Source organism: Paramormyrops kingsleyae, chromosome 5, assembly GCF_048594095.1.
Source record: "Paramormyrops kingsleyae isolate MSU_618 chromosome 5, PKINGS_0.4, whole genome shotgun sequence".
Taxonomy (NCBI): Eukaryota; Metazoa; Chordata; class Actinopteri; order Osteoglossiformes; family Mormyridae; genus Paramormyrops; species Paramormyrops kingsleyae.
Window position 1 is genome coordinate 17,603,218 of NC_132801.1, and position 24,041 is coordinate 17,627,258.

A 24,041-nucleotide genomic window follows, 5' to 3' on the forward strand; every position below is an offset into this window, starting at 1 on the left:
ATGTTCCAGAATGACCAAATAGCCAAGCTACTGTTGTTTGGGAGAAATAAAATATTGATCAGTCATATGCAATATTTAATATTTAAAACATGTTGTTTAATTCTAAGTAGATGGGTTATTAATAGATTTCTTTAAAGAAGAAAATACACCAAATTATTAAAAGAAATTTATATATATATATATATATATATACACACACACACACACACACACACACACACACACACACAAGGGTAAACAAAGGCAAATTTTGAAGAGCATTAAAACTGTAGGTTTCCATATTTAGCCATTAAATAAGGTTTTTATTCATGTCCCCCTTTGTAATTGAAGGTTTGTCATTTTAGAATTTTGATAAGAGGTTTTAAATGAACCCTTTTTTAACAGAAAATACTAGAATTAGGTTGCATACAAAGCTGAATATGAACCACAAAGCTTGATAGCATTGTTCTGTGGTTCAGCAGGTTGGGACACTGTGCTTGTGACTGCAAGGTCGGACGCTCAAATCCAGTGACTGGCAGGGTGATGTCCCTGGAGGGCCCTTGAACAAGGCCCCTAATCTCATTGGCTCCAGGGACAGACTAACCCTGATTTGTCAAGTGCTTGTTGCTCTAGCAATACATTGTAAATATCATATTATATACCAGACAAAGGTTTGGACATGCCAAGCCACCTTGAAAGGAGAGTGGTGGAGGTGCTAGGTTAATCTGACCTAAATGCAGTAGAAATGGTTTGGGAGGTACAGAGAATGAAAGAAATGTGGCCACTGAGTGCTTGGCATATATGTAGGACCTCAGCTGGAAAAGCATCCCAGGAGGCCACCTCATGAAATGGGCATAGAGGAGGAAGTAGGGGCAGATAGTCCCTGGAGCAACTGGGGTTAAGGGCCCAAAGTTAGGTTCACCCTGCTGACCCAGGGATTCAACTGGCACCTTTCTAAGTAACAACTCACAGAGTACCCCCCCCAAAATAAAATCAATGTTTTTTTAGTCAGTGCATAATTACATATATGTTACATATTTATAGTTGTGATGTCTTTGATGATATAATTATTCTAAAACACAGACAATAGTACAAATAAACATTTTTATGTATGTATGTGTGTGTATATAAACTTAATGTGCTTAAAGGCTAAAAGCGATGAGGTCAAATTTAAAAATAATTTACAAATACTGTGAGGTATTTGCACCCCGTCCTGTTTCTGACAGTCAATAATACTCTCACCTTGAGGTATTAAAGGTACAAAGGTATACAGTGGTAGTACAGAGATGATAGATCCAGTCAAGTATAACCTTAATAACAGCACTTAGATCTGCCTGAATTAGAAATTCTTCCGAATTTTACCAAAATGCATAATTCAATATAGATGCTGTGTGCTGAAGTAGTAAGTTTAGTCGCACCTACAGTCAACACATTTATCAATTTCTGCGGTCAAAAAAAGCAGTTGAATATTTACTATAATAAAACTTCAGTCACACTGATGTGAAACATGTCACCTTAGCACAGAGGTTTCTACAACATTTTAGATTATGGAAAAAAAAATTGCCTGGCGGGACCAAGTTGTTGATGACAAGGCATTGCAGATATTGAATTTCCTAATTATTGAAGTTCGGTTCAGTTATAAAGTTATGAGCTGAAACAGAGCTGAAAATGCCTCCGGCTGACATTTCGCTGTATTTTGCACTTAATTTGATATACCTCTGTAGCTAGTGTGTGCCTCTTACCTTTGCATTGGCTTCCAGGTAGTTGTAAAGCACATTCACAGAAATTGTCAAGTCTCCAGTGTTGAAGGGATAACTTCTGTTCCAGCCCTGTGGTCCAAATTTCCTCCTCTCTGCCACGACCGCGTGAAAGTAGCACAATGCAAAGAGGATGCCTTTAAACTCATTCTCCTTGGCACACATTTCCAGCGTGTCCTGAAAAATAAAATCAATGTTAATAAAATGATTTTTAAAAATGATTTTACAGCCGTAAAAAATCTCAAGGTATTGCTAATGGCCTCAAAGTAGAAAGCTGTTCTTTGTCATTTGTTTCCAGTTACAAAACCATCAACGATACAGTAAATGTCTATAGATAGATGAATAATTATAAGCCAATAGAGCCAAGGATTAAAATCCCTTTTAACTGTTAATATCAGTACTTCAAGCTTTCAGATTTCTGAAGGCTAGTTGTTTTATGACTTAAATGCAAACCAATCACAAAATCCACATTTATTTTTTCCAGTAAAATAATGAGTTAAACTTCTAATGGCAGCTTAATGGCAGTTTTGATAAAGGGTTATTCATCATTGGCACTTGTAAATGTAAGAACTTCATTATCAAATATTTAATAAAGAGTTGTGTTTTAAGGGCTTATCTTTGTTGTTCCAGGCCACAAGCATAGAAATAATATAAAATACAATCTGAAGAGTTTAAAATAAAGTATCAAGGCTAAAGATTGAGAAGCATGTTCATTAAAGCGGCCAGTTAAGGTTTAAAACTTATACCCAGTGACGAATAAGCTTTTGGATATATTAACGTAAATAAATTCATATTAATACAATTAAATAACACTCATTGTTAGTGTTCCAGCTAATTGAATTTTCATTTGGCACAGAGTATGTATAGTGTCATTGTAAAACATTTTACGTTATGCTTTCCTTGATAAACTACTGATATTATTAGTGTGACACACGTAACTCATTTTTATAACGTAAAAGGGACCAGTGGAATAAAACAAAATACTCAATACAATGCGATTTTTGTTTGCCATATAGTTGTGAAATTGCGTAAGCAGAGACTTATAGCATTTGATTATCGTCCCATTGATTAGCTATCAAACAACTGGGAAGAGAGGAATGTCGTCTTGTTATCTCAGGATGCTGTGCCATCAGATAAGATAACAGCTTAAACTGTAGCCTCCAATTGCTCATGAGCATATACTGAGAAAAGGGTTCTGTGATTGGTTGATAACATACAATATCAAGAGGAAGAGTAAACTATAATCGAAATAGCTGGCAGCTCTTGGAATTTCACTGTATTTTTAATATGTTATTTATAATTACTAATTTACAGTCATTTTCTAAATTCCAGTCATCACTGACAACCATATCTGGCAGTACACATGGGTTGAACTTCCAACTGCATGATAATTTTTGGAAAAGAAAAAAAATGCTGTGATGAATTTACATTTTAAGTCACATGAATGCAAGGGTTGAAGGATACCTGGTTGAAATTGTCGAGCGCCTTGTGTAAGTTGGCGTGCATCCCAGTAGGAGGCTCATTGGTGATCTTGATGGAGTTCTCCAGGATACCCTGAGGGATGATGTGTCCCTCGGGTGAGGCGGAAGGCTCGGCGCTGATGAAAATGCGGAAGTCTGCGTGGCCTCCATCGCCGTGCTGCTCCACCTTCTTCTCCAGAGTGCTCAGCCATTTAGCCACCAGATGGATGTTCTGGCAGTGGAAGGATCAGAACAGAAGACAGTCAATCAGTAAGCCAGTGACCAGCACAGCATACACTCATAAATACTCCGCTAGTGTTAGAGGTTTAATTCACAATTTTAAAAAACAACATTTTTCAACTGACTGAGAGAACTCTTCTGGTAGTAGGACTATATATGCAGTGTCGCTGCCCTTAATGTGCAATTACAGCTGCTTATACCACAAGGTATTTGGTTTATGCTTATGAGCCACTACAATCTCAATAAAAATGCTACTAAAATATATAAACGTATTTCTTATTGCAGGTCATCCTGAGAGGTGCAAGAGGCTGCTTCACCACACACTTGTCATTTCTGTAATTTAATAATAATTTAATAATTTAATTGAATTGCATTAATTGTAATTTCATACCGTTACAGGGGCATTTCAACAACTGGAGGAATAATATGTACAAATGTTTTTAAGCAATATCTTGGGATCTGCTCCATTGTGCAGGGTGAAAGCTGAGGAGTGCACAAAGCAACGCACAATTAAATGTATGCAAAATGAAGAACGATAAGTGCAGTTTATTTTAGACCATGGAAATGTTCAAATAATACATATATCTATAAGTATCTGTGCCCACAGTACTAGATACAGCTAGCTAGTACCGGATACACTCCAGTTTCGTCCTCAGAGTTTATTCAATGAGTTATTTGTTCAATGAAGTCTTTCTGCACACTCCTGTTGTAATCAGCAATATTTTTTGCACTTAGTGCCTTCTTGTTAACTTTAAGGAGTCTGGCCATTCCTCTCTGACCTTACTAATTAACAAGGTATTTCTGCCCACTATAACACCACTGACTGGATGTTTTTTTTTCCCCCAGTCGCTTTCTTTTTTTTGTAAACTCTAGACAAGGGATCACCAACATGGTGCCCGCGGGCACCAGGATGCCCCCAAGGACCACATGAGTAGCCCACGGGACTGATCTAAAAATAGCACAACTCACCAGTGAGCAGCGTCTAAAATTTTATTTAATCCTATTGCTATTCTTCTTTAATCACATTTGCATTCATATAGATTTGAAAATGACAATATCTAAAATAAAGCATTTAAAACATGTTTATTATACATGAAGTTTAGGAGGGCGTTTCAAACTGATAGCCCATTGTATGGCTCAGTACCCGTGAAGTAGCTCAGTATCAAAAAGGTTGGTGACCTCTGCTGTAGACAGTGTAACTCCCAGGAATGTGACTGTCTATGGAACCACCATATCTGACGCTGACAATTCTACTATTAGCTTAACTGCATAGATCAGACATCTTAGCCATTGCAATGCTTACTCAAATAGTTTGTTAAGCTATGAAGTGCCACAACTACACGAGGAGCATGCTGTTTACGTTCACAGGCATACCTATTAGCCATTGAAAAGACAAACTTTATTGATTCCAGGGGGATATTCATTAAAGACTTGCATTCCTACAAGCCAAAATCAACCCAACGACCTAAGAATCGCAGTACTCATGCTACTACAGGCTGCTGTACCACGTGAGCTATTAATGGTCAGCTAGAAATACGATTAGAATATAGTTTCTTATAGTTGTAGTACCTATCACATTAACACCATAAATGCAGCAGGTTGACACTCAGATTTATTTTTTATGGCCCTGTATATACATTACGGTATGATAAAATTAATGGCAAGAGTTAAACAGAACATTTAAGCATTATTCCAATCTACCCTTTTGCATCATGACTTCAATATATAGCAAGGCAAGCATCAAAAATTAAACGCAACCTTTTTTTGGAGTTTTGCAAAAGCCGGAGATGACACGCAAAGGCCAGCAGACAGCAGACAAAAGGTTTAGTAACACATAAGTGTATAACATACATGTACAGTGCTGGATAGTGAACACCAAGTGTGATTAGGGCAGCCTCTCATGTGATATCACGCCATGATCTTTGCATCTCGTGTTTCTTGTATTTTTTCAATTTCCACTTTATTATTATTATTATTATTATTATGGTTTACTATACCTGTTTTATCCAGTAGCAGTTTCTGAATTTAAACAATGCCCGATTTCACAGGAAGATACAAAGGTATTTGTGGATCACAAAAGACAAATATACTCTGCAGTCATCCAATTATTAGCGTCCTTTTGGTTCTGAGATTTAAGCCATACTGCAGGGGAAAGGGTGCAAACTGAAATAACTGCATATAAATATATAGATTAATGCATTCCATAACATTTGAACAAAGTAGTTACATTTGCTGCTCTTTCTTAATAAGAAAATCAGTGATGTCCACTTTAAATAATGGCAAAACTGTAAATTATCTGTGGATCACAAAAACATGAAAAACACATTCAGAATTACCAAAAGAGAAATCTATTGCTACTTTAGGAAATTACAGAAATGATGGATGCCATGATGAAAAAAGATGGGCCACAGCCCTAAATGTAGCGATTTCTAATTTTAAAAGGCCATCTGCTATTCTTCTCAGCCAAGTGAACAAGATTCCAGCTCTCTGTGCCCTAAAGGCATTTTATTCATTTTCAACACCTCTGATGCCCCTCAGCTTTGTGGGCCTAGCAGTAAAATCCCTAATAAAAATCCCTATAAGTTTCAAGGTCTACAATAATACAATTTAAACACTCATTTATTGGGATGTCTTTCTGAACACCATTCAGCCACATTGATAAAATAACACAGGCACACAAATAAATAACGGTACAATATAGCAAAACATAAAATCAAACTATTTCTTCCCAAAACATTCTTCCCAATCTTCCAAAAGACACTTGTGGCAACTAACCATTATTATGTTTTTAAGAAAGTGTTTGGATATTTACAATAGATAAAGAATTTTATAAAACTAAATGGCCTTTCATGGTAAAAACAATAATCACTGATTGTGATGATCCATAGAAACTATAACACTATAGTGGATGATACCACTTGTGTGAAACAATAAAACTAACACAAAACCTGTTTCCCCAAAAAAAAAAAAAAACAACTTACGTGTACATCAGCACAGATGTAACAACGAGGTTTGGCATAATTTCAAATAGCCCTTTTCAGTAGCAATGGTTATGTGAGCTGGAGACTATTCTGTAAAATATAAGTCCTGTTTACTTATCGCATGCTTGCCCTACAGGACACAGAGCAGCTGTGCTGCGCCATGACAAATGTGGCACAACTGAAGATTGACAAAGTGAATAAGACAGCGAGGAAGATTGGAGCGACAGTAGTAAACTAAGCTGAGGGCACTTTCTGGTGCAGTTCACCACATCAAGAGATGGCGTAAATTTAAAAAGTCCACAACTCGGCCTATCGTTAACACAAACACAAAAGATAAACAAAGAAATATTCTGTGGTTCTAATAAAAAGATTCTACTTACTAGTATTTAACCTTTAATGTGCATATATGTATTTCTGTGTATGTACATGTGACTGCATTACCTGTGAAATGGATACAGTATTTGTTGCATCGACTTTGAGAAACAATTCATAAATTTTACTGTCAGACTTGAATAGCTAAAAAGTGTAACATTGATAAATTTAATAAATAAATAGGCAGTTATACAAACAAACAAATAAACAGAAGGTTATTACACATTTAATGAATACAAGTTTAATAGTTATAATCCTAGTTTGTATAATCCTAGCTATAATCCTGTTTTTTAAGTTCTAATGCTGAATTTAAAGTATATACGCAAAAGTTCTTTAAATTGTTTACTGAAAAATCCATGTTTATTATCAGCCAATTACAACAATGCAACTTATATTCTAAACAGGCAAAAGCAGCTGAATATGTGCTAGCATATAAACAGTCAGTTAATTACAGCAGAAAAGCTAGTTATTCCTGTGATACTCAAACATGGCTTAAAGGCACATAGCTTTAGATCTGGCAACAGCAGGCTTTCTCTAATTAACAGCTGCTGCTTAACTATTCAGCTGCCTACATATAGTTTTATTCTTGTAATAAATGAAATAACTCTTTGGATTTTTGCATCATTGTTTGGTTGGTATTTGAAGAAGCATACACATCGATCAGCCATAACATTAAAACCACCTGGCCAATATTGCGTAGGTCCCCCTGGTCCTGCAAGAACAGCTTTGAATCATCATGGTGTCCAGTGGCATTTGCCACCAAGATGTTAACAACAGATTATTTAAGTCCTTTAAGTTGTGAGGTGGGGCCTCCATGGATTGGACTCATTTGTCCAACACATCCCGGAGATGCTTGATCAGATTAATCATGAGGTCTGGGGAATTTGGAGGCCAAATCAACACCTTGAACTCTTTTTCATGTTCCTCAAACCAGCCTTGATCAAATTTTGCAGTATGGCAGGATGCATAATCCCATTGAAAGCTGCCACTGCCATTAGGGAATACCGTTGCCATGAAGGAGTATATTCTACTTGGTCTGCAGCAATGTTTAGGTAAGGTTGCATGTGTCAAAGTATCATCTACGTCAATACCAGGACCCAAGGCTTCCCAGCAGAACATTGCCCAGAGCATCACACTGCCTCTGCTAGCTTGCCTTCTATCCATAGTGCTTCCTGGTATCATCACTTCCCCAGGTAAACGATGCACACATAGCTGGCCTACACGATGTAAAACAAAATGTTGCTCATCTGAACAGACCACCTTCCACTTCCCCATGGTCTAATTCTCATGCTCATGTGCCCATTGTAGCTGCTTGTGGCAGTCGACAGGGGTCAGCATGGGCACTCTGACTGGTCTGTGGCTTTGCAGCCCCATACGCTGAAAGCCGCAATACACCATGTGTTCTGACACATTTTTACCATAACCAGAAGACTTTTTCCTGCAATCTGTGCTATAGTAGCTCTCCTGTGAGATCGGACCAGATGGGCTAGACTTTGCTCTGCACACGCATAAACGAGCCTTGCGCACCCATGACCCTGTTGGTAGTTCACAAGTTGGCCCTCCTTGGACCATGTTTGGTAGGTACTAACCACTGTATACCAGAAGCACCCCACAATACTCACCCTTTTGGAGATGCTCTGAACCAGTCCTCTAGCCATCACAATATGGCCCATTCAACTCAGATCCTTGTTCATTTTTCTTGCTTCCAACACATCAACTTCAAGAACTGACTGAGCACTTGCCTAATATATTCTGGCAGCCTTGACAGTTGCCATTGTAACCTCTGCGATAATGTTGCCCTATGACATCCCCCTCTCCCATAATGTTGCCCTATGATGTCCCCCTCCCCCATAATGTTGCCCTGTGATGTCCCCCTCCCCCATAATGTTCCCTGTGATGCTCCCCTCCCCCATAATGTTGTCCTCTGATGCTTCCCTCTCCCCCATAATGTTGCCCTGTGATGACCCCCTCCCCCATAATGTTGCCCTGTGATGACCCCCTCCCCCATAATGTTGTCCTCTGATGCTTCCCCCTCCCCCATAATGTTGTCCTCTGATGCTCCCCTCCCCCATAATGTTGCCCTGTGATGTCTCCCTCCCCCATAATGTTGCCCTGTGATGACCCCCTTCCTCCATAATGTTGCTTTGTGTCCTACCTCCCCCATGACCCTGAACTACATTGGGAGTTTAAAAGATGGTTTAACAACTCTGGTTTATTTTATCGGTACCATGCATCAAAATTGCAAGTAACTACAAAAATTGTATCCCATAAGTGAACAGGGAGTTGGAGCACTATAATGTAAACTGACAGAACAGCTTTAACATGCCTTGGCAAAGATTCTGTCTAGAACGCTACCAATCTTCCAGGAGAAATTTGCCAAACTGTCTGAGACGCACCTCTATAATTTGCTATGAGTGCTGGTATTTCAATCCATCCTGAAGACCAGCTATTTTAGAAGAGCTCATGCTAGCCTATCCTAGTGTATCAGCTTCACAAAACACTACTGATGCTGCTACACATTACCGTATATTGTCATGGAAGCTCATATTTCAGCTGCTGTAATTCAGTGTTTCTCCATGACTAGGTGCTGCGCTTAGGGCAAATGTCAGGAACGTGAACTGCAAGGCTTTCATCCACCATTTACACCCCCAACACAGCAATAGTACCACCTGACCCGCCAAGCCACCAGCAGTCATTGGCTGCTGGAAACGCAGCTGCACCACCATTTCAGTTCTTAGTTCTAATGGCTAAGGATCAGAATGGAGGGGATCTTGGACCATCAGTGAAGTATCCTGCACTGTTATCTTCTGCTACTCCTTTTCATTTTAATTGCTGCATAATATGAATTAATGTTAACTGCATTTTTTGTGTCATTCTTAATATATCCTTTTTAAGTGCTTTAGGGCAACAGTTTTGGAATGGGAACCATAATACGATGAAGTGCGCTACTATGTAAAATTTAAAATTGACTGTACCTGAAGAAACCGTCTGCCCATAACTCAGACTGATATTTTCACACAGCTAGTTCAGAGCTGCTCATTTGTTTTCCCTTGCATCTTACACCACAGCCAAGGAGTACGTGTTTTCAGGCATGCAGTCCATAATTGATGATGTCTTTCCCTAATATCCTATCCCAATCTCACCATAGCATGTGGATTACTTAATGTAATGAACCATACCTGTGCGGAAGCACCTTTTTCTAATGTATTTGCTACCCTTTATTTACTCATGTGTTTTGTATTTGGATAATTACTCACATATTTACTTTTAAATTGGAACACTGATTTAAATCCCACTATGTCCATTATACATTCTAGAATATTTAAAACTTTGTCATACTGCTTATTTGTGAATGAATGTGATGGGGGAACGCTTTTACTACTTCTTTAACATATAGCTATCAGCATATTCAGAACTATTAAGCGAATAATGGTGTTATTAAATATAATTAAATTTCATTTATGTGTCCTGATCCAGCGCTGAATGGGACACAGGGTTAGGCACCTGCCCAGTGGGGACTGAAATGTAAGGCACTTAATTAAAATTACAAGCAGGACACAAAGCAAGAAGGAGCCTTAAATAAACTAACTCACAGGAACCACAAAAATAAATGAGATATGCACACAATATATTCAGAGGCCTACAAGCGCATCATGATAATATATAAATCTATTTGCCCAGTCAGTGCTAAAAGTCCAAAATTTTTAAGTGTCTGTATTAGAGCTATGCTGAGATTTACATAATTAAACAAATAAAAATATATATTTGGTTTTATCTGGAGTGTTTTTACAGTGGTATTATAAGTTATCATTTGTTGATTGTTATCACTGTATTCATTATAATCATTGATACTAATATAAAGGATATGTGCAAGTAAGAATTTAAATGTACTATGCAAATATGGCAATAAAACCACAAAACTTGCAATTTAGTGCTACTCAGCTTACACACTACCCACAGACTGATACGTGAGCTTTGGGGATTGGCAGATACTGAGTACCAATCCGATACCAACTGTAGGCTTTGCCTCACTGTGTAGAAGAGACTGTTTCATTTATATATATAGACACACACACACACACCGCTTATAGTGATCACGTCTGTCTGGGTGAAATTTATCACTATAAGCATTATGGGGGAGGGGGGGTGTCACTGGGCAACATACCATCTAATTGACATTTGTACATTTATTACATAACTATAAGGTAATAAGACGCACAGCGTCGCTATTTACTGAATTTTACTGACTCAAACAGTACAGCTGCATCAAATTACAAATAAACAAATAAAATTACTGAAATATGTATAATTCAAATACGCTACAAAACAGTAGCCTACTGTACATAAAATGTAGCTTAATGTAGTTTTGCTGATGCATCTCGTTGGCTCGTTTTTTATGGTTTATCATAAGCTTTGATGAGTCTATATTTGTCATTGAGAGAAAATTAGTTTATTTTTCCCATGCACAGTTTTCTGTGCATGCAGCATTAGCCTCAGGTAGCCAGACAGGGTAATTACCGTAAGGCAAAGTAGGCTTATTAAGGTAAAGTAAAAAAAAGAAAAACGTACTGTAGTTTTAATTTTTCCCAAACATTTTCACATATAAAAAGACCCAAAATAAACACTGTAAGCGGACTACTTGATTATTATAAGCAGATTATTAAACAGTATTTGTACAGGAATGATTCTGTCTCAAGCTTTTTGATCCATATAAGCAGTTGATCACTGTAACCATGATCAATATAAGCAGTTTCCACAGTATGTATTTACTTACCTTATAATCATTTATATCCGTATTCTAAATTCTCAGCTTGAAAGGTTTTTACAGAGGAACAAAACCTTGACTGACTGTATAGGCTGATATATACTTCTGCGTTGAATGGACATCGTAAGTACGACATAGTCATGGACCCAGGGGCGTTGCTAGAGATTTTGGACCCCATGAAAGCATATCATATTAGGCCCCCCAGTCCAAACCAATCCAGTTATTTTCCTAATTTTTTAGGGCCCCTGTCACTCAGGGGCCCTTGGAATTGTCCTAGCTTTCCTCCCCCTTACGGCGCCCCTGCATGGACCCTACACCATGGCCTGATGCGCACCTACCCTGAAATATATCAAGCCATAACAGCGACATAGCCCACAAGGACTGTGACTGGTCTGCTTGGTAGCATTCGTTTTTTTATAGGGGGAAGAATGCATACACCCAGGTGTACTTATATTGGTGATTGAACCTGAAGCGTTAATTATATCTAAAATTAAATAACTAAATTTATTTAATGTTAGATCTAAATAACGTTTCAGTTTCATTTTCTTTCACTTCTCCATAATTTGTGCTAAAGTTTGTTGTTGTGTTCTTTTTCTGCTAGCATTAGCAAACTCCATGCACTCTGCACTATGGACACATTTGATCAAATTGCTTGTGTTAAGTGGCGTGCTGTCACTTCCTCTTCTTGAGGCTTTAGCAGAACAGACCTTACAGTCTAACAAAATGCAGCGGATTTGAGTTTTATCGTAATGTTGCAATTAAGTGGTATAGGTCTTTTGTATCGGACAATTTTTACAAGTACGAGTATGAATATTTGAGCGCAGTATCAGCCCAATACCCGATGCCAGTATAGGTGCGTCACTACTGTGTAAGTTTTATGATCTTTGTCAAAACATTTCTTCATAATCTATTTTTAATCCATGCAAATACCACTACTAATTAACAATATTAATTTTTTTAAGACCCATTAAACTACACTTATAAGAACATGATTTATAACAAAAAAGTAGCTATCTTATCTAAATAAGACCTATGAAAAATGACCTGACTTTCAGTCCGTGAAAAACCATTAGAGCAGAAATCACATTATGGTGGGAAGCCTTAACGACTACTCAACCAGCACCCTTTGGTCAGTAAATTCTGGCCTAGAAAACATATGCTATCATATTTACACTGATTTCAGAAAAGGTCTCCAAATATTATTTGCGCTAGATTGTCACCTCACAAAAGAAAACAGAGTTCATAATTAAAATTCCATCCAAAGGACAACCCGCAGCGCACCAGTGCCTTCAGTGGATCCTTATATTATTAATTTAGCTTTCTTAGGTCATCTAACTTATGGCATAAACCTTATGCAATTAAATTTCAAGAAAATTAAGCATCGGATTTGCATTTTTACTGCAGAGGATGACTGCATCTCTCTCAGCCTGGCCAGAGCCAAGTCCTGCATGGTGCAGTATAATTAACCATCACTGAAGGAGAGCTTTTAAAGATTGTTACATCTTCTGTGCAAAACCAGAATTCATAAGTGGCATGCTAAATCAGGGGGAGTGCCTCACCAATTTTGCAGAATAGCACGCGCAGATGATAAAGCAGATAGAAGTCAGTTGCCAAGGGATGTGCCTTTATAAAGGTATTGATTGCTGCTCTTATACAAAGATAATTAAACGACTGCTTATGTTTGCAGTCCTGGCCCTGCACTGCGGATTACACTTTTACTAATTGCATGCCCTAACATGGGGTGGGTCTCTGTGCTTTGTGTCATTCATATCCATCAATAAAGCCCATTGAGATTCAGCAACATGCCTTAGCAAAGAGCACCCGCCTGAAATAAAAACCACGGGCTGTGGCTCCAGAACTGACCTTACCTTCCTTTTCTTCTCAGATAAAAGTGCAACGAATATAAGAATAACCTGCAAAATATCATGCTGGACAAATATGAAAATTACAGTCTGCAGTAAATAGTAAAGGTGTTTACAAAGCGTGGTTAATTTTATTATGTTTAATGTTTAATTTTATTTTCTCTTTAAATAGCCCATATTTTTAGGTTTTCTAATGCATTACTGCATTAAAAGTCTGTGTTCTGACATTTCAAGCACACCTTTCCAATCTAATCGACTGAGTAGTGACATGTGGCTCTCTCTCCAGAACGGCTGATTGGATAGCGTGGAAATCTGGATGCGTTCCTCTCCCTTTTTCACAGCCAGGCCCATTAGGTCATTAATCACCTAGGGGAAGGAGCCAGCCACTCGCAGGCTACCCTTGGTGGAGGAGAGATGCTGTGCGCTCCATTCATATATCACAGTTAAAGTGTTTACGTTTGTTTTCTGGGAGTTTTATTAATAACGACCGGTTGTGGTTTGTTTGTGCATATAGCTGAAAGCATTAACTTTGAATGGAATTCCAAACTTCCACTGAATTTCAGTTTGCAGGCAATAAAACCCATGCTTCCAGTACCAATGGAGGCAATAGGTGAGCATCAAAGCTAGCACATACCTGTAAGATTACCCAGTGGCCCTCTTTGGCTGCCAGGTCCAGCACTTGTTCTGCCACCACCTCCTGTCCTTGGCCCAGGGATACATTGTGGAAGTTTCTGTTGTCAAATGTGTAACCCAGTTTTCTCCCTAAAAGGAAAAAAAATCATTATGAGTTTATTAGCCTATGGCCAGGCAGGCTACTTCCAAACAGAAGGAACACTTGTAAAAATACCTTAATGAAAACACGAGTTAAGCAGCCAAATTCATGATGAAGTTCCTCTTTTATTGAAACAAATATTAAAGATAAATATGCTCCTGATTGATTATTCTCATGCCTGTCTTACAGTTCCAAAGAACTGTATTTACTGGCTCCCCGTCCAGGGTACGGCCTTCTCTGTGCCCAGGGTTTCTGGGATAAGCTCCAGGCTCACCATGAGCCATCAAAGGACAAGAAGTTAGGAAGAAATGGATAGACGCATAATTGTGGTTGGGGGGGGGAAAGTAAAACATGCAAAACACAGGCATTGAGAGCAGATGGCGTGTGAGTGATTCATGCTTACACACATGCAAAAAAAAAATCAAGACGACGAAATTAAAAATGAGGAGAATGTTAGCGCTCATGTCGAAGCTGCAGTTGCTGATGTAATGGCTTTGCGCAAAGGCCATTAGAGATTAATGAAATCAAAGTCAAAGCATGAATAAGCTGGCCTGCGTCTGCTGGGGAGTCTTTAGGGACATTATGGCACACGCAGAATGTAAGAGAGCTGATTACATGCAGTCCATGTGGATTTGGCATGTTTGGCACGTCAAGTGAGTATACATCCTACTGGACGGCTTGCAATTCAAATCACTGCAGACAAATGAGCCAAGTTGTAAACCTGAATTACACTTCGCTACATAATCAGTATTTATAAACATACTGGAGGAAAAATAATTAAATTAAATTGTAGCATGGTTAATTGATTTTATTTCTCTTTGCTGACATTGTTTAATGCTAATAAAATCCTACAGACTGCCACAATATAGGTTGAAGTTTGTAGAGGTGGGTGTTTTCGGCCTATTACTGGTACACTGGCTGCCTTTACTGTTCAATCAGCAAACATGCAAGTAATTCCCAAATAGCCATTGCTCTGTGCAGTGATAGGAGAGGGGCTAGCAGGATGGTGCACTGGTTAGTACTGTTGCCTCACATCTCTGGGGCTGAAGTCTCTGCTAGGGTTCCGTGTGTGGAGTTTGCATGTTCTCTCTGTGTCGTCGTGGGGATTCCTTTGGGTACTCGAGTTACAGTCCAAAACATGTTAAGTAGAGTTACCAAATTTGGTGTGTAGGTGTGTACCCATAAGTGTGCACATATGAGCGAATGGTGTGTGAGTGTGTCCCGTGATGGACTGGCACCCTATTCTGGGTTGTTCCCCATCTTGTGCCCATAGCCTCCGAGATAGATTGCGATCGCCCCATGATCCTGAATAGGACAAGTGGTTACAGAACATAAATGGATGGATGGATAGACTGATAGAGGCAATATTGTGATGCAACTGGAATGGAAGGGAACCATACTCATCATAGAATAGGCATCCTTAGCCCTGAGAAGGAAAAAAAGAAGAATGAAAAAAACTTTGTGTGGAGAAGCCTTTGGGACAGACTTTGACGTTACCATGTTTCTCCACATCCTTAAGTGGGTCAACACCAGGAGACAGAATAAAGAACATGGGAGTTGCTGCCCCAGATTCTTCAAAGGAGATGGCGAAGTCCAGAGATCTGCCCACCACATACTTGCTGCCCAGTTTCTCTTCCACAAAATCCCTTTAAGGTAATTAAAAAGTCTCATTAATGCAGCATTCACAAATACACAGTGTGCGCATGTGCGTGCGCGCACACACACACACAGGCTTGTAATTATATCTTTGTGGGGACTCTCCATTCATTTCTATAGGGAAAACTCTAATCCCAACATGACGACCTTAACCCCTACCCAGCCCTAACCTTAACCATAAGTGACCAAACAAAATACGAGACTACTTTACTTTTTTGATTGCATTCACAGAGCTTTGTGGAGACCTGAAAAATGGTTCCCAAAAACGTCAAGAAACAGGATTTTATCGAATTATGGGGTACATTTGGTTCCCACAATGCAATATAAACATAATCCATACATATACACAATCATATTCTATAGACCAGGGGTCTCCAACTCCGGTCCTGGAGAGCTACCGTCCAGTAGGTTTTCTATCATACCCGGCTTCTGATGAGCCACACCTGTTCTTAGGTAAATACCAGGAACAGGTGTGGCTCATCAGAAGCCAAGTGGGACAGAAAACCTACTGGAAAGTAGCTCTCCAGGACCGGAGTTGGAGACCCCTGCTATAGACAATTTAGAGACACCAATTATCCTAGCTGCATGTCTTTGGACAATGAGGGAAGTACATCCGGAAGAAATCCACACAAGGGGAGATTAATCAGCAATATAATTATCAGAACAAACAGTTCACATACTGTATAAGTATAATGGCAAAGAAATTTCACTGAGAATAAGAATTCATGATTTATGGTTTGGTTCTGACCATTGCTTCCCCGCAGGTATTATAGTACCTATTAAAGTAATTCCTCTTAAAATTTTCTAGTAGTTACATTCAAGATAATTGCTGAAGCCCTTTGTGACGAAATTAAAGGAAGCAGTGAGCCTGCATCTACATTATAAACTGGCCAAATCCTCCAAGGCTGTATATCATAGTTCTAGTCTTAATAACCAACATTAGTCATCTACCCATAAAAGAAGGCCAAAAGGGCTCAAACATGGTATTTCTCACCTCACGGCATAGGTCATGCGATCAGGCCGAATAGCTCTCATCATGCACAACCTCTGGAGGGCCGTCTTGTTCTTCCACTCCTGAGGGAACTTTTCCTTCTCTGGACATTCAGACTCCACGAATTTCTTCCAGCGCTTGGCAGATCCCTCAATATCACGGTCCAAATTCCGGAATTCATCCATGACACACAAAGCCTGGAGCGAGAAGATCATTAATAATAACAACACAGAGACACAAAAAAACATCAGAGCAAAAGCAGACCATATATTAGTATGGCCAATTGTAATATGGCCAAACTGTTCAAAAGTTCAAGAAACTGATTCATCATGAAACTATTTACAATTTGTTATGTCCAGATAAAAAAAAAAGGAAATATACTTTTTTCCCCCTTAAAATGCTGAATAAGGGGCGGCATGGTGGTGCAGTGGTTAGCACTGTTGCCTCGCACCTCTGGGACCTGGGTTCGAGTCTCTGCCTGGGTCACATGTGTGTGGAGTTTGCATGTCCTCCCTGTGTCGTCGTGGGGTTTCCTCCAGGTACTCCGGTTTCCCCCCACAGTCCAAAGACATGCTGTGGCTAACTGGCATTGCTAAATTGCCCTTAGGTGTGAGTGAATGGTGTGTGAGTGTGCCCTGCGATGGGCTGGCCCCCCATCCAGGGTTGTTCCTGTTGCTTCCAGGATAGGCCCCAGACCCCCCACAACCCAGTAGGATAAGCAGGTTGGACAATGGATGTATGGAAAATGCTGAATAGAATTTCTCCATAACTGAAAGAATCTAAATGTGCCTATTCAACTGCACAACATTTTTGTTGTTCTTATGATGCTTCATAGGCTTCTATCATCTGAGGAAATTTTCATCAGTATTACACTTCTTGAAGCAATCGATTTTTTATGATTGTGGTAACACTTTACTTGATAGGGCACAAGAACTTAGTAATAACTCAGCACTCAGGTCAGATCAGGTTGGACAGCATGCACTGATGCAGCGTGATCCACCCCATGGTGAAACTCCTTGGCTCCTCCTGGGTGGCGATCCCCCAGGCACACACATGGTCCAGTCCCACAACCACACTCCAGAAATGGCCATCCATCTGCTGCAGCAGGTCTTATGTGGATGTCCCATTGGCCTGGTCCAGCTGCTCAGGTCCTCAGCAATGAGGATCCTGCAAGCCGGATCACCCTCACGGAAAACGTGCCAAATGGCCGTAGTAGCATAACTCACAATGCAGGTAATGTGCCTCATTCGGGACTCCTCTAGCAACCGCTCATTCGACAGAAAGTCAAACCAGGGGTACTCAAGGATTCTCCAAAGAGATACAGTACTGAAGAAGTCCAGTCTTCATCTCCGCTCACTGGATAGCGTCCATGTCTCACAGCCATACAGCAAGACAGGGAGCACCAGGACTCTAAAGACTTAGACCTTCGTCCTCTTGCAAAGATATCAGGAGCGCCACACACCCCTTTCCAGCAACCTCATGACCCCCCCATCCTCTCCCAATCCATCTGCTGACTTCATTGTAAGATTCACCAGAGACTTGAATGTCAGGTGTATTTTATGTACAGGTAAGGTAAGAAATTCTCTCAATGAGGTCAACATTTTCCCCGCAGACAGACACACTACTGATGACTGTGCCTAAGAAGTCATTAAAGGCCTGGTCCCTGGTCGTTATGCAGGACACCCGCAATTCCAAGCACTCAGACTCCTTGCTAAGTCTCTTGGGAGCCCCGATCAGAGCCTCCATTGACTCCGCTAAGATCACAGCATCATCGGCAAAGTCAAGATCAGTAAATCTTTCTTTATCAACAGATACTCCACAGCTGCTGGACCCCGCGACCCTGCCCAACACCAAGTCCGTACAAGCACTGAACATTGAACATTGTACACACCCTGGGCCAACCACAGAATCAACTGGGAAGATTCTCTCCCTCCACTCTGTACAGCACTCACAGTACCAGTGTACAGGCCAGCCATGACGTCCAGCAACTTCAGGGAGACCTCACAGGATGTCCCACAGGGCAACTCAATCAACTGAGTGAAATGCTTTATTAAAATCGACAAAGGCTGTAAAGAACCTCTGTCAATATTCATGCTTGCGCTCAATGAGAATCCTCAGTTTCAGGATGCGACCAATGGTAGACTTCTTAGGTGTGAAACTAGACTGCTCCAATGGTGCAGCTCAGGGCATTGGAATCAGGATACAGCCCCCTGACCTTTCATGAAGTCACGGATCATGGAGCCACTCTCACCCCGGTCCCCAGACCCATGGGGACCGACACAATCCTCATAGCCAGCCCTGTCAGTGCCAGTGGTCGCATTGAAATCATCCATGACCAGAGGAATGGCACCCATCAACCACCGAGCGAAGTTGCAAGTAAAATGTCTCCCTTAACCCTCTGGGGTCTAAGGGTAGGAAACACCCTTTCACTGACTGGGGCATGATCACACATTTCTTCAAATATCGTAAACTTAATTTATTATACTCATCTTTATTTTAATGAATATTGTAAATATGTCAGATTTTGGTTAAGTTTGAATAAATGGTGTAGTTGCAACATTCAATTGGATAAATAAATAAGAAAAAGCTAAGTCATGCCACTATTTCTGGCTCCTTTCATTGAATATGTAGAAACTTTCATGTGTATGAACGAGCCATTGACACCTGGCCACGTCCCTCCCCCCCTTTTATGGCACTGACAGGGATGTATCTGGATCGCGTTTCACCGTTGTGTTGTTCACCGCTGTGTTGTTCACCGTTGCGCTGTTCACCGTTGCGTTGTTCACCGTTGTGTTGTTCACCAAATTACCATGCGAATGCGATTTGAATACGCGCTAATGCGGCTATTTAGAATGTGAATAGTGATCTTCGGCTGACAGCAGCACTACACGCCCCCGATGCAGGTAAAACAAAGATGATTTCAGCGAGATATAAACTGAAATAGACACGAAAGGTACGCTGCGTCGCCGACGATGCACTCGACCCCAGAGGGTTAATGAGATATCACTCACTGTGGCCGGAGCATACACTGAGACAACAGATAAGACACCCAAAGAGAGAAGAGGTTCCACGCACCTACTCAGATGGTATCCCTCAAACTGGGACCCAAGTGCCGTCATGCAGCAGGCAACGCCTCAGCACCGCACCAACCCTGATCCCCAACAGGCCTGACCCTATTAGCTATTTGATGGTTTTGAAGGCTTTCCCCCATCCCCTTCATGATGCATGCAGCCTTCCTGTGGGCGGATGCAACAGAGCTACTCCCGCGGACAGCAGAAGAGTATCGTGCTTGTTTTGACTGAGCTGTTGCGAGCTGTTTTATGGTGGCTGCAAGTTGGAGGACCGCTTGCAGGGCTGGATGCAGTTTGACGTCATACCCAGGATAAACTCATTCATTAAGCATTAAGTTCATGATTTGCCTAGTGGGCAAAAGTTCCAATTTGACTCAGGTACTACTGAGTTACAAATCATTAGTCATACAGGTTAGTCATACAAATCATACCATATACCAACAAATCATGAACAAAGATAGTTGCTACTTGAGATAAAAGATGCATCACAATTTATTAATGATGAACAAAGATGAGATCAGTATTTCATTTGTGTTATTCTGTACTTGTTCCTTTAGTAGTTCCTTCGGTTGTTAACAAACATTTACAGAATCAACTGATATAGTAACAAATATAATAACTGCTTGGACTACAAAAACATGCATCACAATTCATTAATGATGAATTATCATGAGATCAGTATATAACTAAGACTTAGTTTGTGGTTAATTAATACATAAGTAATTGTATAAAACTATTTTATTTGTGCCCTGTCAAGTAAAGTGTTACCATTATTATTTTTGCACTATTATAATATTACACAGGTGCAGATTGTAGGTAATTGCAAGCAGTTATTTAGACTTAAATAATAAACAAAACAAACCTTTATTCCTCCCCAGGAGTGATTTGACAAGAAGTCAACTGGAGAAGACACCCCAGGCTGAGCAGGGTACCTCAGAAGGAAGTCCAGTTCTGCTACGTTGATTTCTTTATTCATCAGCAAAATCTAAGTTTTAGTAAATAAAAAGATTACATCTGTCTCAGAAAGTACCTCAGGAAAAGTGACCATATGAGACAATGTTAAGTAAGAGAAGACAGTGCTACCTGGAAGGCTAGCTGCGCAGTGTAGGTCAGTTTATCACACTCAAAGAGTCCACGTATAGTGTATTGGTGGACTGAGGAAGTAATACTGTCAATGATGTTAGAAACTCTTTGCTTCAGCATTTCGTCTGGGGGGGCCTTCCCCACTGCCTTCTGGAACACCACACTGAAGGCCTGTAACACAACGAAGCGGAAAACACGCAAACAAAAAGTAAAACATGACTGTGTGTTTGTGTGTAGCCTTACCATCATCTTTTCATTTCGCATTCATAAGGTCTAAAACTGGAGATAATTATCAGTCACTAAACAGATCTATCTAATAGCAAATAGAGATTGCTGTTCAGATACTAAACATACATCCGTAACCATTTAGCTGAAAGGATTAAACAGCAATTATTAATGAACCTTTATATTTATGAGAATACCAAGTAAATGTATCCATGTATATAATGAATACATAATTTATTCCCAGGGGAAATTGTTTTGCATTCAGTGAGGTACATAAAATACACACATACAAACATATAGTGCAAAACAATAACAAATGGAACTACTACATTAGTGTATTATTAATGCAAACTTGAAATCCTAATATTATAGTATTACCAGAGCCAAACCTAGCTGTGTGCAGTGACGGTTAAAACATAAATTGCTATATGAACATCCTGCATCCTATGTAAATTTTATAAACATCTGTGTTTTCCATTAATAATGAATGCAATTTTAAAGGATGATGGAAAAAATGCTGATGCAGCCCATTCCTCCTCTTTTTGCTGCAGCACATCCCTCCTCTTTTCATTGTGCGTTTCCAGTGGAATTCCCATTAAGCTGGAACATCGTTAAGACCCTACTTGCTTTTGCCTCGTCTTCTTGATTTGTTTCTTTTGCAGGGTGGAGCAAGTGCAGGTAGTTTACTTGATTGGCCTGCCGACACCATTAAAACTATCGGGCTGAGTTGAAGAAGTTACTTCTCTCTGCATTCAGACACACTTGTGGGTTTTCTTCTTTATGAAATAGGCTATGTAGCACAATTTGTATTTCTATTACTGTTTATGTTCCTGTGTTTATTTTTCATAGTATTACATCCTGTTGGGTACCCTGATTAGGTTGAATAAATTACTTTCTTAATAGAATCTCCCATTTATGTTGCCTCACCAAACAAGCCTAGTGGGCGTAACAAACACCAGCAGTGTCTCTGCAAAGCCCAGAGGAACATTCTACGTAACAAAGCCGAACATTCTGCCACCATGCCTCATCTGATGTGATTCCCAGGGTTTTCTCTCCTGCGAGTCAATTGTGAAATTAAAGGAGACCAACAACAGCATAACTATATTAGGGGGCGGCAAACACACTAACTGCCGAGAAGACGAGTAGGATCTGCCGAACACAGAATATAAGGACAAACAGAAAAGAAATACATTCACAGTGAAACAGAAAGTTCCACCAGGGCTTTAGAGGGCCATTAGAAAGCTTACCTTCAGAGAAAACTGATACATTGGATGTATCTTATTGAGGTCGTTCATTATGAAGTACAATAAGGAGGCTCTGGCTGCAGCAGGGCGGTACTGTTCCCTTGCTTCATTGATTTTGGCTTCTGTCACCTTGGCCTCTTTTACCTGTGAACACAAACAGCACAAGAGAGGTCGTTTGTTGAGCATATTAACCACGATTATCATAATTAGAAGGACGATAACGAAACCATTAAGCTTAGGGGTATGACACTGCAGTACCGCACTGGGCTGAGCATTTATTAGTTCATCAGTTTGAAAATAGAACAGAAAATTACATGCAAGCAAGCTTGCTCGCACATCTGCAGAAGCTGTGCATGCTAGCTTAGCCTGAACAATTTAGATTGTAGTGCACAGTACATTGGCATAAAAGTGAGTTTCTGGATGCCGTATCTTACGATGCACATTTCTTAAAATGCTTGTGTGTTTGTAAGATTTGTTTGGTATAGGTCAACCTAAGGTACAGTGATATAGGTAAAAATGTTATTTTTAATGGTTTATATCTAGACAATGACTGTTGAATTGAAACCTCAAATCATTTCTACACTATTGAAAGCTGTTGTATTACTGTGAATTTAATGCATTTTACCATTTTACCTTATTTTCATTTCAATCAATATGGTCAAAAATTAGGTAGATGATGACAACCTTTATTTCCACCTCTGCAGCTGTTTGTTTGGTGGTCTCCAGGTTCTCCACCAGCTCTGTGTCACCCAGGAAGTTTCCAGAAGCAGAAGATAAGCGGGACAGAAGGTTATCCTCAAGAGTTTTTAGAGTAATCTTGAAGCCATTTTGCTGTTTCGTGAGATTTGACTGGAGAGAAGAAGTACATAAGGTACAAGAGCATGAGTCTGTGACATTGCACAACCTATATGTGTATATTTAATACTTTGCCCTCTGTTAGAGAAAGAAGAACAGAAGAAAAGTACTGAGGAACTGAGCACAGGGAAAGAAGAGGACAAGTCAAAGGCGACGGCAATCAATATCTTTGCATAGCTGAAAAAACAAAAGTATGCTCAGTCTGAGCAAACTAACTTGCTTCCTCTTGGCAGAAATCACCAAATATTGAAGCACCAATTGCTTCAGTTGATATTGGCGTCCAATAGCAAAATGGAGCAAACACAGATGACTATTTTGATGATGGTGGATTTGTGAAATCCTTTAAAACAATTTGCCCAATGTAGCCTTGATACCCTTTGAGAAGTATTATATCCAGATGAGAAGGGTCTCTTAAGCAATCTAAATGTTCCCTATAAAGCAAATTAAAAACCAATATCTGTCTTTAAATTTCAGTTAACTAAAATGCATAAATCACTGAAAAAAACATTCCAGATCATTACTGTTCAATTAAAACACCTGCTGTTACTTGCAGAGCTGCATTACAGAATCTTTGTACTTTCTAGGAACATTTAAGTCACTGAAGAGTTCATAATGATGCAGCACACATAACCAGTGATGTTCATATGCACTGAATCCAAAAGAGATGGAGAATTTAGTTCATTGCTGGCGGCTAAGAAACCATACAAACATTCTGGGAGTGAGACTTA

The 24,041-nt window shown here is 39.8% G+C and overlaps 1 protein-coding gene across 6 annotated transcripts in view; it reads right to left on the minus strand.

The window, feature by feature from the left end:
• dnah9 (dynein, axonemal, heavy chain 9) overlaps positions 1-24,041 on the minus strand; it is a 121,360-nt gene that overhangs the window by 14,968 nt on the left and 82,351 nt on the right. For all 6 annotated transcript variants that reach the window (XM_072712265.1, XM_072712264.1, XM_072712263.1 and 3 more), the window contains 9 exons: positions 23,143-23,307; positions 22,462-22,602; positions 20,990-21,160; positions 20,769-20,891; positions 16,839-17,032; positions 15,686-15,834; positions 14,051-14,178; positions 3,201-3,428; positions 1,722-1,913 (listed from right to left, as the gene is read on the minus strand). In XM_072712265.1, the coding sequence (XP_072568366.1) occupies positions 1,722-1,913; positions 3,201-3,428; positions 14,051-14,178; positions 15,686-15,834; positions 16,839-17,032; positions 20,769-20,891; positions 20,990-21,160; positions 22,462-22,602; positions 23,143-23,307 (1,491 nt within the window). The remainder of the gene's footprint in view (positions 1-1,721; positions 1,914-3,200; positions 3,429-14,050; positions 14,179-15,685; positions 15,835-16,838; positions 17,033-20,768; positions 20,892-20,989; positions 21,161-22,461; positions 22,603-23,142; positions 23,308-24,041) is intronic.